Source organism: Equus caballus, chromosome 2, assembly GCF_041296265.1.
Source record: "Equus caballus isolate H_3958 breed thoroughbred chromosome 2, TB-T2T, whole genome shotgun sequence".
NCBI lineage: Eukaryota > Metazoa > Chordata > Mammalia > Perissodactyla > Equidae > Equus > Equus caballus.
This window is the reverse complement of record NC_091685.1, coordinates 17,137,157-17,152,317: the sequence shown is the minus strand read 5'-3', so window position 1 is coordinate 17,152,317 and position 15,161 is coordinate 17,137,157. Positions and strand designations below refer to the sequence as shown.

The 15,161-nt window shown below is 40.4% G+C and overlaps 1 protein-coding gene across 41 annotated transcripts in view; it reads right to left on the bottom strand.

The window, feature by feature from the left end:
* The window catches only part of SCMH1 (Scm polycomb group protein homolog 1), a 185,828-nt gene that overhangs the window by 33,964 nt on the left and 136,703 nt on the right, over positions 1–15,161 (bottom strand). For 36 of the 41 annotated variants that reach the window (XM_023632337.2, XM_023632349.2, XM_070260254.1 and 33 more), the window contains 2 exons: positions 10,119–10,351; positions 6,388–6,514 (listed from right to left, as the gene is read on the bottom strand). The exons of the other annotated variants lie outside the window; for them this stretch is intronic. In XM_023632337.2, coding sequence (XP_023488105.1) covers positions 6,388–6,514; positions 10,119–10,351 — 360 coding nt within the window. The remainder of the gene's footprint in view (positions 1–6,387; positions 6,515–10,118; positions 10,352–15,161) is intronic. 41 annotated transcript variants of the gene reach the window in all.

Genomic DNA, 15,161 nt, shown 5'->3' with positions numbered 1-15,161 from the left:
CTAGTTCTTTGAAAAGATCAATAAAGTTGATAAGCCTTTACACAGGCTAAATAAGAAAAAAGAGAGATGATACAAGTTAGTAATATCAGAAAAGAAAGAGGATCGGATATCACTACAGATCCATGGTCATTAAAAAGATAATAAAGGAATACTATAATTATATGCCTACTAATTTGATAATCTAGATGAAATGGACCAATTCTGTAAAGACACAATCTGCCAAAACTCACACGAGAAGAAAAAGACCATCTGAACAGGACTATATCTATTAAAGTATTTGAATCAACAGTGAATAACCTTTGAAAAATAGAAAGCACCAGGCTTAGATGGATTCACCCAACATTTAAGAAATATATTTTATCAATTCTGTATAATCTCTTTCAGAAAACAGCAGAGATTACTTCTTAATTCATTCTATAAGGCCAGCATTACCCTAATACCAAAACCAGAGAGACGCTACAAGAAAAGAAAATTACAGACCAATCTCTCTCATGAACACAGATGCAAAAATCCTCAACAAAATATTAGCAAATTGAATCCAACAATATATAAAAAGAATTATACACTACAACCAAATGGGATTTATCCCAGGTAGGCAAGGCTAGTTCAACATTCAAAAATCAATTAATATAATCCATCACATCAATGGGTTAAAGAAGAAATATCACATGATCATATCAATAGATGCAAAAAAAATTTGACAAAATCCAAGACCCATTCATGATAAAAGTTCTCAGCAAACTAGGAACAGAGGAGAACTTCCACAACTTGATAAAGAACATCTACAAAAAACCTACAGCTAACATCATACTTAAGGGTGAGAAACTAGAAGCTTTCCCACTATGATCAGAACAAGGCAATGATGTCCCCTCTCACCACAACTTTTCAATGCCATACTGGAAGTCCTAACTAATGTAATAAGACAAGAAAAAGAAATAAAAGGTATACAGTTTGGGAAGGCATAAAACTCTCTTTGTTTGTAGATGACAAGATTGTCTATGTACAAGAGGCAAAAGAATTGACAAAGAATTCCTGGAACTAATAAGCAATTATAGCAAGGTTGCAGGATACAAGGTTAATATACAAAAGTCATTTGCTTTCCTATATAACAGCAAATTGAAACTAAAAACACAATACCATTTACATTAGCACCTCCCAAAATCAAATACTTAGGTATAAATCTAACAAAATATGTATGAGATTTATATGAGGAAACCTATAAAACTCTGATGAACAAAATCTATAAAGAACTAAATAAATGGCAAGCTATCCCATGTTCATGGATAGGAAGACTCCATACTATCAAGATGTCAGTTCTTTCCAACTTGATCTACAGATTCAATGCAATCTCAACCCAAACTCCAGAAAGTTATTTTGTGGCTATTGACAGACTGATTCTAAAGTTTATATGGAGAGGCAAAAGATCCAGAAATGCCAAGAGAATATTGAAAGAGAAGAACAAAGTCAGAGGACTGACACTATCCAACTTCAAGACTTAAAGCTACAGTAATAAAGACAGTGTGGCACTGGTGACAGAACAAATAGACCAACGGAACAGAACAGAGAGCCCAGAAATGTCCCACATCAACATAGTCAACTGATCTTTGACAAAGGTAATACAGTGGAGCAAAGATAATCTTTTCAATCAATGATGCTGAAACAACTAGACAGCCACACACAAAAAAGGGAATCTAGACACAGATTTTACACCTTTCACAAATATTAATTCAAAGTACATCACAGACCTAAATGTAAAATTCAAAACTATCAAACTCCTAGAAGATAACATAGAAGAAAACCACATTGATCTTGGGTATGGCAATGACTTTTCAGATACAACACAAGAGGCACAATCCAGGAAGGAAATAATTGATAAACTGGATTCCTTAAAACTAAAACCTTCTGCTCTGTGAAAGACAATGTCAAGAGAATGAGAAGACAAGCCACACACTAGGAGAAAATACTGGCAAAGGACACATCTGATAAAGAATTGGTGGGGCTGGCCCTGTGGTCTAGTGGTTAAGCAGTGCACTCTGCTTTGGCGGCCCAAGTTCACAGGTTTGGGTCCCAGGTGCAGACCTACACCACTCATCAGCCATGATGTGGCAGCGACCCACATACAAAATAGAGGAACTGGCACAGATGTTAGCTCAGGGCTAATCTTCCTCAAGTGGAAAAAAAAAAGGAAGAGTGGCAAGGGATGTCAGCCCAGGGCGAATCTTTCTTGGCAAAAATAAAATAAAATAAAATAAAATTGTTATCCAAAATATACTACAAAGGACACTTAAAAACAATAAGAAACTAACAACTTGATTAAAAAATAGGCCAAAGATCTTCACAGACAACTCACCAAAGAAGATATGCAAATGACAAAAAAGCATGTGAAAAGCTGTTCCACATTGTATGTCATTAGAGAAATGCAAATTTAAAAAATAATGAGATACCACTACACACCTATTAGAATGGCCAAAATCCAGAACACTGACACCACCAAATGTTGACAAGGAGCAACAGGAATTCTCATTCATGGCTTGTGGGAACACAAAATGGTATAGTCATTTTGCAAGACAGTTTGGTGACTTCTTACCAAACTAAACATACTCTTACCATACTCTATATCCAGCAATCACATTCCTTGGTATAAACCCAAAGGAACTGAAAACTTACATCCACACAAAACCCTGCACATGGATGTTCACTGCACCTTTATTTATAACTGCCAAAACTTGGAAGCAACCAACATGTTCTTCAGTAGGTGAACGGATAAATGAATCGTAGGATAGCTAGTATATTACTCAGCCCTAAAAAGAAATGAGCTATCAAGCCATGAAGAGACACAGAGGAAATTTCAATGCATATTACTAAGTGAAAAGATCAATGTGAAAAGGCTACAGATTGCATGATTTTAACTGTATGACATTCTGGGAAAGACAAAATTACAGAGACAGTAACCAGCTCAGTGGCTGCCAGGGGTTTTGGGGAGGGAGGGAGGATTAGGCAGAGCACAGAGGATTCTTAGGGCAGTGACACTGTTCTGTATGACACTATAATGGTGAACACATGTCATTACGTATTTGCCAAAACCCACAGAACATACAGTACCAAGAGAGAACCCTAACGTACACTATGGACTTTGGGTGATAACGATATTTCAGTGTGGGTTCATCAACTGAAACAAACGTCCTACTCTGGTGGGGGATGTTGATAACCGAGAAGGCCATGCATGTGTGGGGACAGGGAGTAAATGGGAAACCTCTGCACCTTCAGCTCAATTTTGCTGTGAACCTAAAAAAAATAGTCTAGCAAAAAATTCAGAAGACAAAAAAGAGCTCTCCATAGCAGACGCAAATGTCCAAGAGTGGGGAAGTGGAGTACAAGCGTTTCCCAAACGTACGTGACCAAAGTTCCTAAACATACGTGAAATTCTTCTTGCGAAGCATTTTGCAGGACTGGTTTTCCACCAAACACCCTTTGGAAAATGCTATTAGAGTAATAAATAATGATACTTTAAAAGTAATACATCAGAAACAAAAAACTCAATACAAAGGTTGGAAGATATAGTCGAGGAAAGCTTGAGGAAAGTTGAGCAAAAAGACAGAGAATAGGGATAAGAATAAAGATGGTCAAGAATATTAGACGACGAGTTCAAGAGGTTCGACATCTGAATAAGATGCATGCCAGAAAGAGTGAAAAGAGAAAAAGAAGTGGAGGGAAATCACTGATGAAAGAATTTAAGAAAATTTCAAGAAACTGAAGAATGGGGTGGACACACTAAGTGAAGTGTCCAGCGTGGGAGGTAAAACACTCACACCCCACGTGAAATTTCAGAAGACTGAGGATGAAGAGAAGCTTCAAAGAGAATAAACAGGTTTCATACAAAACTAAAGACGTAAATTTAAGAAAGATTTACATGGGAAAACAAAGACATGGTTAGGAGCAAACTGGAGATAACCCGAGAGAGGTGAAGAGGATGCCAAGGAACTCAGAAGGCTCTAGGAGAGATCTCTCAGGGTTTGACATGGATAGAACATACAATGTGCTTGAACATTATAAAAGAGACGTATACAGTAGTAAGAGAGTTTAAGGTTGAATCAGTAATAAGCACATAGCAAAACAAAAACATAACAAAGCAATCAAGATTTACTCTGAAAACAAAATGTGCAACAAAGGAAAAGTAATCACAGTACATTACACGGCCCAATTGAGAACAGCATTTAACAAGCTGTAACAATCTAATCAAAATTACAGTATCATGGTATTAAGACAGGGAAGTATGTGAGGGTGGGTAAGGGGCAAGGAGATTAAAAAGAGTTAGATCCTCATCTTCTAAAGTGGGTTGTCAGCTGAAAAATGCTTAAAGCTAAAAAAAAATAGCCATATAAACATGCCATTTACATATATGGAAGTAAATAAAAGAACCAGCTGAATTAAAAATGATTGCCTTTGGTGAGAAGGAAATGACAGGGGGATGGTGGGTCTGTTCATTTTGTTTCTGTAATAATTCTCATGGACCTATTCTTCCTTTAAACTATGAGCATGCATATAACTGATAAATATAAAAACTCTCAAAAGTGTTGTGTAGCTAAAAAATTAAAGCTACGTGATGAAGGATATAGTGGGGCACACAGCTTTCAATCTATGATAGCTTCCATTGTTAACATTTGAAGGGACTATAAAGGTAACCTGGACTAATCCCATCGTTGTATAGGTGTGGAAACAGGCTCAGAAGGGAAGTGATGTCAAGGTCACACAGGATGAGCCAAGGCCCAATCAGGGGATGGTGACACAGTGACAGTCAAGACTGCCACAGCCTGGCCAAGAGCAGGAAACAAGGATACAAAGCAAGTGTCCACTTTTCCTAGGCCATGAGATCCAGGCCAAGGGAGGGATGCCAGATCACTGGCTGCCAGAGTGATGGTCCACATCCTTCACATGGAACAGCGAGGCGCAGTCACAAAGCTCCCGCTGCTCTGGGTCTTCTAGGTGTTACTGAAAAGGCACCTAGAGACCTAAGTGGCATCTAGGATGATGCGGAGCAAGCAAAGCAGGTTTACAGGCATCTAGGGGGAATGTCATAAGGCTGGAAAAAGTAACCAATATTTTCACCAAGGTGTTCATCTCTCCTTACGTCCTCATCTTTGGAGCTTAGGGGCACAGGCCACTGGTCAGCAAACCAGTAATCGGCTGGGGCTAGATGCAGATGATACATTTGGAGAAATCACGTGATAGGACCTTGACTAGAGCTGGACATAAATGCCACAGGCAGGCCCTGTAATCTTCCAAAGCTTATTCAGCCCTTTCCTTCAACCTCTAACATTCCAGGATTTGGGTGGAGATACACTCAACTCCTTCTAAGAAAAAGACTACCTCAACTTTCACGGGGATCACTCCAATTGCTCAGACTTCCCTAAAGAAGATGGAGTATTGGGGCTGGCCTGGTGGTGGAGGGGTTAAGTTCATGCGCTCTGCTTCAGGGGCCCGAGGTCCGCAGGTTCAGATCCCTGCGGGGACCTACACATCATCAAGCCATGCTGTGGTGGTGTCCCACACGTAGAAAGTAGAAGATTGACACAGATGTTAGCCCAGGGACAGTCTTGCTCAAGCAAAAAGAGGAAGACTGGCAACAGATGTTAGCTCAGGGCCAATCCTCCTCACACACACACACAAAAGATGGAGTATCTGTGGAGTAACAAGAGTGAGGTTTCACACATACATCTTAATTTACACATAAAAAATGAGTATTGTTCTTTACAGTTACCCTATTGGGAGGCTGTATATCTATCCTAAAGGGGTAGCCCTTTTAGAGTTACCTCATAGATAGTTTATGAAAATAGGAACAGATAGGCATAACCCAGGTTAATTACCACACAAACTTTAGCCATCAGATTTTGCTTTTGAATCAAACATTCATTGCTTGGTCTCGAAAATTAAGTTTACTCTCACAGTACCAAGGTTTGCCACCATTGGTGATGTTCAAAAAAAAAAATCAGAGCAGCTTCATACATATTTGAGTGGTGGCAGGATTACTGTAATGCTGAAAGGGTTCTGGAAGGTATCACCAAGAACGGAGCACCCCAAACTGGAAAGGATGAGTATTATTACACACTGGGCCAGGGAGCTCCCGGTGCTGGTCTCAGCTCCACCCTCTCCCATGCCCCAGCTCCCCTACTCTGAGTTTACAGAACATCTCCCCTAGTTCCTTTGATTGTTTTGGCAGGATGAAGGTGTCTCTGTAACTATTCCAAATGCCAAAGATAAAAATGTTCTTTTAAGGATTCTATGTAGACTTACAAATGGACAGGGGGCTAACTATTGGTATGAGACAAGATAAAGTACAGACACTGGGGCCTGGGGCTTGTTGCAGCCAGCACCATGATCTGCTCTTACCTGTGGGGGCCTGCATGGCTGAGCTGGGGATGGTGGCAGCATCTTGGGGTACAGTGCTGGTATCCGGTTCAGGGGTGCTGGTTGTTGGTGAGGTGGGTGGTGGGTTCATCAAAGTCCGAGGTTTCCTCTGTCAAAATGGATGGGGAGAAGTTTGCTACCTACGACAGGTAACTTGCCTTCTCATTCCCCTATTGCTAGCATTTAATTCACCCATGAAACTGAAATATATTTGTGGATGGCACTGTGTTTTATCTTTGTTTTCCACACAGCATCTTGCCCAAAGCTGTACATACAGCAGGTGCTTAGTAAATATTTTCTGAATCTATGCACAAGATTCTGGGCTTTCGTAGAGCCAGAGCTTAATTCACTATCTTTTATATTAGATTCAATATTATCATTTGAAGTTCCAGGTTCTTTATTAGTTGGCAGACAAAGGCAAAAAAGGAAAAAAAAAAATGTGGCTTAAATCTACTTTGACATTACTTGGTACTTTATTTCTCTCTCTTGAATAACGGAAATGTCCCTTCCCCTAACTCTATACTTTCCTCTGCTTACCTCTTTAGCTCATTACCTGCCATTTCTTATGTAAACCTTATCCTCTAGTAATCTCTAACTATATTACTTCTCTAAGAACCCTGCAGTTTTACCTGGTCCATGCCTTCACAATAATAAACCGTCCCTTCTTTTTTGACTTTACAAATATCTGCTCATCCACGAAGTTTTTCTAGATTTTTCTCTAGTTACTGTCTCTTTTGTGCCATCTCTGTACTTTGCATTGTTGCGTTTGTCACAATGTATTATAGATTTACATACTGGTGTTCTTGAGGGCCTGATTCTGAGTACGATTCCTAGCATGGTACTCGGCGTATAATGTGTCAATAAATGTTTTTAATGAAGCGTACAGTATAGAATATCAATAATGGGGGAAGTAATAAAAATAATTTGAGAGAAATCTAACTCTCTCTTCTATGTTGTTCAGGGCAGTCTCTAGGGGAGAAAGATCTTAGAAGGTTCTTTCCAAGAAATAGTTTTCTAAAAACTTCCTGAATGCAAGGAAAACATAACCATCACTGAGATCCAGAAATCCCTTTTTACTAAATGTCCCATGCAGAGTCCACTGTTGGGAGCTGTATAAAACTGTCTGCCTTCTAGGAGTGTATTATCTAAAGAGATAGCACCAGTGACAGCAGGCATATATAAGATGGCCTTGCCTGTGAAAGTAATCACGCAAACACTTATGAAACATTCAAAGCACATATGGGACATGGACATCTCCTCATATTTTTTGATATTGCTAAAAATAAAAATCCAAATAAGCAACGAGTCAGGGAAGAAAGGAAATACCAGTTAAAATTCACTGAGCTGGTGGTAGGACTTCATGCTGTCCTTGAAGGAACAAGCCTGGTGAATAAGGTGCCCAAATATTGCAGAAGAAAGCAGACAGATGGAAGGCATTATTACTATTTGAGACATGTGCACTTACATGTATTACATCTATTCATATATCACCCATTCCATTTTATTGGTGAGAAATCTAGGGCTCAGAGCCCTACTCAAAGAAGCTTTTCCAAAGTCACACAGGTGGTAACAAATGAAGACGACAAATAAACCCAAGTTTGCCTGCCTTCAAAGCCTATTCTCCAGCCACAAGACGACTCTGTTTCATAAAGGAACACAACGGCCATGGGTTAAGTGGAAGGAATGTACATTTATAGGAGGAGCAAAAGGACAGGAGGGGAATTAGGGAGTCAAATCCCAAGCCATAAAATACAGGATAAGATGAGAATTGTGGTTTTCAAGAGGGGTGGAAAGAAAGAGGACTCTGCTTACTAGGTTTGGGACTGCCTGAGGAAGCAGAGCAGAGACTATCAGAGAACCACAGTTCTTAGGAGTTGAAGGATCTTAAAGGCCATTTAATCCAACCATCCATCCAATACTTCCACTTCCCTCTCCCTGAAAACATCCCTCCCACATAGTCATCCAGTCCCTGATGAAATACCTCTAGTCACGGGAGGTCACTACCTCCATTTGGGGATAGATCTAACTGTTCGTTTTATGTCAAGACAAAGCCTGTCGGCTTGAGTTTCTGCCTTTTGGTTCTGGTTCTGTCTTTGGAACCTCAGAGACAAGTTTTCTCCCTCTTTAATCTGACTCTTCTCAAGGCGACTTCCCCTCATCAACAGCAGGGCTTCTCTGGCCTTGGAATCTTCAGGGCCTTCAGCCTCTCCTCCACAACATGAGGATGAGACGAGAGCAATGCAGACAACAATGAAGCAGGACCTGGGTTAGGGGTTAGTGGGAACAGATTAGGAGCATTACGTGTTACACAGAAAGACCAGGATGTGCCACTGAGAATTCAAAGCCAGTAAATAAGAGACAGTCTCAATTGGAATATCATCACTAAAATCATCCATCCAACTATTCTGCATATACTAAACATCTCCCTAGAGAGTGAGACATAAGGCACTGCAGGAGAAAAAGAGAAGAAAAAGATTAGGTTCTCGAGCTTGAGCTTTTATATTCCAGAAGGACTGAAGTCAGCTGGAGCTAATAAACAAAAGAAAACCAACCAACCAAGAAAACTCATGAGATTGGAATGGAACGCCCAGGGAGAAGTGGTATCATTTCCCTATCGAAACTCAGGCAGTCAAGTTCGGGAGGGAGGTGCAGGGAAGTGACAGGAAGTGAGTGGAGAAGGTGATGCCAAAGGAAGCCCTAGAGAAGCAGCTGAGGGCCTTTCACAACAACGGTTTCCCTAGGGAAGACCCGCATGAAGAACTGGCCATGGCTCAAAGGGGAGACGCTCAGTAACAGAGCTCAGCGACAGCTGACTCAGCAGTCTTCTCCTAACTAGAGCTAAGTGTTATCTCCCTCAGGAAGTGTGGGGGAGTGAACATGTGGTAGGGCAGCAGTGACCCTGGAACTAGAAGATCTGGGGACTCATCTTTGTAGCCTTTGCCATTTATTAGCTACGTGACCTTAGGGAAGTCATTTCATATCTCTAAGTCTCAATTCACTTAGCTATTAAATAACATTAACACTACTCATCTCCTAGGGTTTTGTGAAGATCACAGGATACGTATGTAATGGTGTCCGATACAGAGCCTGATAATTCGTAGGTATTCAATAATTTTTTCTTGAGGAAGATTGGCCCTGAGCTAACATTTGTTGCCAATCTTCCTCTATTTTGTATGTTGGATGCCTCCACAGCTTGGCTTGATTAGTAGGGTGTAGGTCCATGCCTGGTATCTGAACCTGTGAACCCTGGGCTGCTGAAGAGGAACATGCAAACTTAATGAACATGCCATTGGGCGAGCCCCCTCTTTTTTTGTTTTTTTAAAGAAAGGGAAGGGATGGAAAAAGAAATACATTTACAGAGTTAATTTGGTCTTTCACATGCCTGGGCATCTACTCTGAGTAGGTTAACAATTAGGAGCAGGGTCTTCCATCTATGGAAAACATTAGACCAGAATTCCCTCAAGACCAGAATTCCCTCAAACATGAATAACTTTCAAAGTCAAAATTTGTTTCTTATCCAAACCATCCTATCTCTAATATTATCAACTCCCAGGAAAGTAGCTAAGTAGGGATAACAATCTAGGAGATTCCTCTAAAAACAATACCAGGTGGAGAATAGGGCCAGACATGCCCTGTGCAAGATGGATGGGTATGGATGGGTTATCCCTTTGTAACCCTTCATCCCTTTCTGGGAAACCCACATTTTTACCTACCTTACTGCCAGGTTTGGGACCCCTCTTCTTTGGGAATTTCAAAGGTTCAGCTGACTTGCATGGGGTAGAGATGGGATGGGGAATTAGGGGCTTGGGCGTCCGGCCCCGCTTCTTTCCTGGTTTACGCCCCCTCTGCCCTGGTTGATGCTCCAAGACAGTTTTGGTGCTGCTGTGGATGCTGGGCTTCTCAGTGTTCACATCAGATGCAGGATAGGGATTCTTTGGAATCATAACTGCAAGAAAAAGACTCATTCTATCACCCCCTCCTCCCACCTGCATTCCCATCCCAGTCAGAGGAAAAAAAAAAGACTTGCTACTTCCACTTGGGTAGTTTTACCCCAAGAAGTTAGATTTCCTGGCATCTGACCTAAATGTTAGAAAATCTCAGAGGAGAACTGAATTTAGATTGGCAAGAATGGGAAGTTTTAATTATCTCTGGTAAATGCAAAAAAAAAAAATTAAATTTTTTGTCCCAAGGCATCTAGCTAAAGCATATAAACAGAACCATACGTGCAGAGATGGAATAGCTCTTAGAAGCCTACGGTTCTCTTCTGCTAAGAATGAAGATCTGAGGCTCAGAAGAGGAAATAATGCCTCCCCAGGTTGCACAGTGAGTTGGGATAAGGACTTATTTTTTTTGCTGAGGAAGATCTGCCTTGAGCTGACATCTGTGCCAGTCTTCCTCTTTTTGTATGAGGGTCACCACCACGGCATGGCTGCTGACGAATGGTGTAGGTTTGTGCCCAGTAACTGAACCCAGGCTGCTGAAGCAGAGTGCACTGAACTCAACCACTAGGCCATAGGGCTGGCCCAGGACTTATGTTTTGAAAGTGGGCCCTGACAACCAAGTCAGGGATTTTCTATATCAACCTACTTATGGTTTTAGTGTGATTCTTGCAGTGAGGAGTAGTGAAACATATGGAAATATATACATCTGATAGCATCTCTCCTTACCTTAAAAATTTTTGTTCCATATTATCTTTAAGGTAAAGTCCAAATTCTTTATCCTGCTACCCAAGGCCTTTGTGACTTTGCCTCTGCCTTGCTCTCCAGTTATATCTGATGTCATTTCCTGACACCCACCCCCATGTTCTAGCCCCACTGTTTTATGAACACCAATTCATTCACATATGTTGAGTTTTCTATTCTTCTTGGTCAGACGTACATCATTACTCAGTTTCAACACCCAGCTCCAGGGCCACCTCCTTATCAAGGCCTTGTCGACTACACCCCAGCCAAGTCAGTACCCTGCCCCCACCAAAGCATTCTGCAGACATCCATGTTAGAGGACTTCCAATTTTACTCCACTCATTTATCTTCTCCTTAAATTAAGAATTCTTCAAGGTAAGGGATTTCTAATTCAATCCACAAATAGTTATCGAGCACTTACTACAGGTTCTGCACTGTTCTAAGCCCTGGGGTTAGAATAGCAACCAAAACAGACACAGGTTCCACTCTCAGGGAGCTTACCTCCTAGTGAAGGAGACAGAAAATAGACAAATAAATATACAATATAATGTTAGGTAAGTGCTATGATTAAAACTAAAGCAAAGTAAGAAGATATGGGGTGGGGAAAGTCCTTTTTAAGGAGGTGACGTTTGCACAGAGCTCCCAAACGAAATAAAGGCAAAGCCTTATGAAGATCTGAGGACAGAACCTTCCAAGTAGAGGGTGTGTGACAAGTACAAAGACTCTGAGATGGGGACATGTTAGTGTGTTTGAGAAATGGAAAAGAGGTAAGAGTGGAGCTGAGTGAGCAAAGGGGAGTCTGGAGGGAGATTACGGGAGTAGCCATAAGATCGTGTTGGACTTTCTAGACTGTGAAACTGAATCTGAACTGATTTTAAGGATAAGGGGAGGCCACTGAAGGGTTCTGAGCAGAGGAGAGACAGGATGTACTTAAAAGGAATGCCCTGGCTGCTCTGGGAGGGGAGGGGGCAAGAGTAGAGCTAGGGAGACAAGTTAAAAAACTAATTACAGTGGGCAGATAGAAGATAATGTTTCTGATGTTTCCAGGTAGGATGTGATAGATTATGGCAGTGCAATGTTGCTGATGCAACAACCAGAAAAAGTCAGATTAATTATTTTAAAAGACACTGCAGGGGCTGGCCCTGTGGCCGAATGGTTCAGTTTGCGCTCTCTGCTTCGGTGGCCAGAGGTTCACTGGTTTGAATCCTGGGTGTGGACCTAGCACTGCTCATCAGGCCATGCTGTGGCAGCGTCCCACAGAGAAGAGCTAGAATGACATACAACTATGTACTGGGGCTTTGGGGAGAAAAAAAGAAAAAAAGGAGGAAGATTGGAAACAGATATTAGCTCAGGGCCAATCTTCCTCACCAAAAAAGCATTAAAAAAAAAAAAAAGGCACTGCAGTGTTGTAGAAATCAAGAGGATTAGATGAACAGGAATTCCAGACCTGGGTAGGGAAAGCTTCCGAGGTAGCTGACACTGTTTTCCTTCCAGAGGGTATTTGCCAATTTGGGGCATGAACTGAGGATCAAGCTTGGCCTGTGCAGAGGAGCTCTACTGCAGAAAAGAGAAATCAGAGAGGCTGTTGTGACAGATTGGAACTTGAGGAGCTCCATGTGTGTGGCCAGTTTTCCCTGTGGGACATTTTCTGAGTTCTGAGCCTGCTCATTAGAACTGCAAAGCTAGGGTGAGAGCTTCTAAAAGGCAGAATCAAATCTTGCATAATCTTGTAATTTTAGGAGACAGGGTCACACTAGAAGGAGAGGTCTACCTCAAACATATAGCTGATCTTTTCTTCAATATATTTGCCATATTTTGAATTGTAAGGAGTGAGAGGTCAAAGAACTAAGCCCCAAACCTCTCAAGGGGCAGTATGTCAGGACTGAGGAGACAGCTACCTATCAAGTTCTCAATCAAAAGCCCAAGAAGACCCAGGTCCAAGGAACAGGGATAAACTCCAGGCTCAAGCTCAGTCCGTGAGGGGATCAGGCCCTGACCCTATGAGCCTAAGAGAGGAAAGGAAGAACTCTTTCTGATGGAAGATATCACACCTAAATAGTCCTTTTATATAAAATATCTAGTATATCATAAAAAAAATTAGGTATAAAAAAAGGCTGAACACTGTGATTGGTAAGCAAGAGAAAATATACACAATAGAATGAGACGCCCATATGCTCCAGATAATGGACCAAAAACTTAAAAATAACCATAATTAGTATGTTAAAGAAAGTAGAGGAAAAGATCAACAAAATGTAAGAAAAGATAAATAATACTCATGGAAAATTGGAATTCATACAAAAAATTAAATGGACATCCTAGAATAAAAAATATAATATTTGGGGGCAAGCCGGGGAGTGCAGTGGTTAAGTTCATGTGCTCCACTTTGGCAGCCTGGGGTTTGCAGGTTTGGATCCTGGGTATGGACCAAGCACTGCTCATCAAGCCACGCTGTGACAGCGTCCCATGTGAAAAACAGAGGAAGACTGGCAACAGATGTTAGCTCAGGGCCAATTTTCCTCTCACACACACACTACATATATATAAAATATTAGAAATTAAGAACTCACTGGATGGATTTAAGGGCAGACAGGATCCAGTAGAAAAAAGGATTAATAAACTTGAAGAAAAATAAATAGAAAACATCCAAAATGAAGCAAAAATATGAAGAAAACAGATTAGAGCATTAGACACAGGTGGATATAGTCAATAAATGCAAAATATGAGTAATTACAATCCCAGAGAGAGAAGAGAGAATGAGGCAAAATATTTGAAAACTAATGAAAGAAGGGCTCAGCAATCCACAAGTTGCAAAAATACAAAAAAATTAGCAAAACTATACCAAGACACATCACTGTTAAACTGCTAAAAATAAAAGACAGATAAAATATAAATGAAATGAAAGGCAGAGAAAAATTTTTGAAAGCAGTCAGAGAAAGCATTACTCTTCTAAGGAGCAACGATAGGACTCATGGCTGACTTTTTAACAGAAACCATGGAAGCCAGAAGCCACAGACTATCTTTAAAGGGCTGAAACATATAAACAGCCAACCAAGAATTCTACACTCAGTGAAAATAACCTTCAAAAATGAAGGTGAAATAATATTTTCAGACAAATCAAAGCTGAGAGAACTTGTCACCAACAGACCGAAACTACAGGAAATAAAAAGGAAGTTTTTCAGGCTGAAGCAAAGTAATCCCAGATGGAAGGACGAAACTGCAGAAAGGATGAAGAGCAGAAGAAAGGGCCAGTGTGTGAGCAGATACAAAACAATATCGACAATTGAGGACAAGAATTTGAAAAACGGCTTGTAGGGTTTATCATATATGTGTTAGTAAATTATACGAAAGCAACTGCACAAAGGATGGAAGAGGGGGATAAATGGAGCCAAACTTTGCTGAGAATTCTGCATTATTGGGGAAGCGGTTAGAGCACTTATTTAAGGTAGGCTTTAATAAACCAAGGAGGCACACAGGCAGAGGGTAGCTGATTAAAAAATTACACAAGAATGTATCACTAAAAGGTAAGGAGAGAGAAACAGAATAATAAAACATATACGATTAATCCGAAAGAAGGCAACACAGGAAGAATAAAGAAATGAGGAAGAACTCAAAGAGAAAGCAAAATGCAAAATGGTAGACTTAAATGAATAATTACATTAAACACAAATCAATTAAGTAAAACAATTAGTAGGGAAAAATTAAGATGCTGGACCCACAAAACCCCAGAACCCAATTATATCTGTTTATAAGAGGGCCCTGAAATATAAGAACACTTGAAATATAATGACACAGGAAGGTAAAAACATGGAAAAAATATACCCTGTACACATTAATCAAAAGAAAGCTCATGTGGTTATGTTAACATCAGACAAGGCAGTTTTTAAGGCAAAAAGTATGATTAGATTAAAAAAGGACGTTTAATCAAGATAAAGTAGTCAATTTGAAAGGAAGCTGCAATAACCTTAAATTTATATGTACCTAATAACACAAAATATATAAAGCAAAAGTTTAAAGAACTAAAAGGAGAAACAGACAAATCCACAATCATGAATTGGCAATTTTAACCTCTCTCTC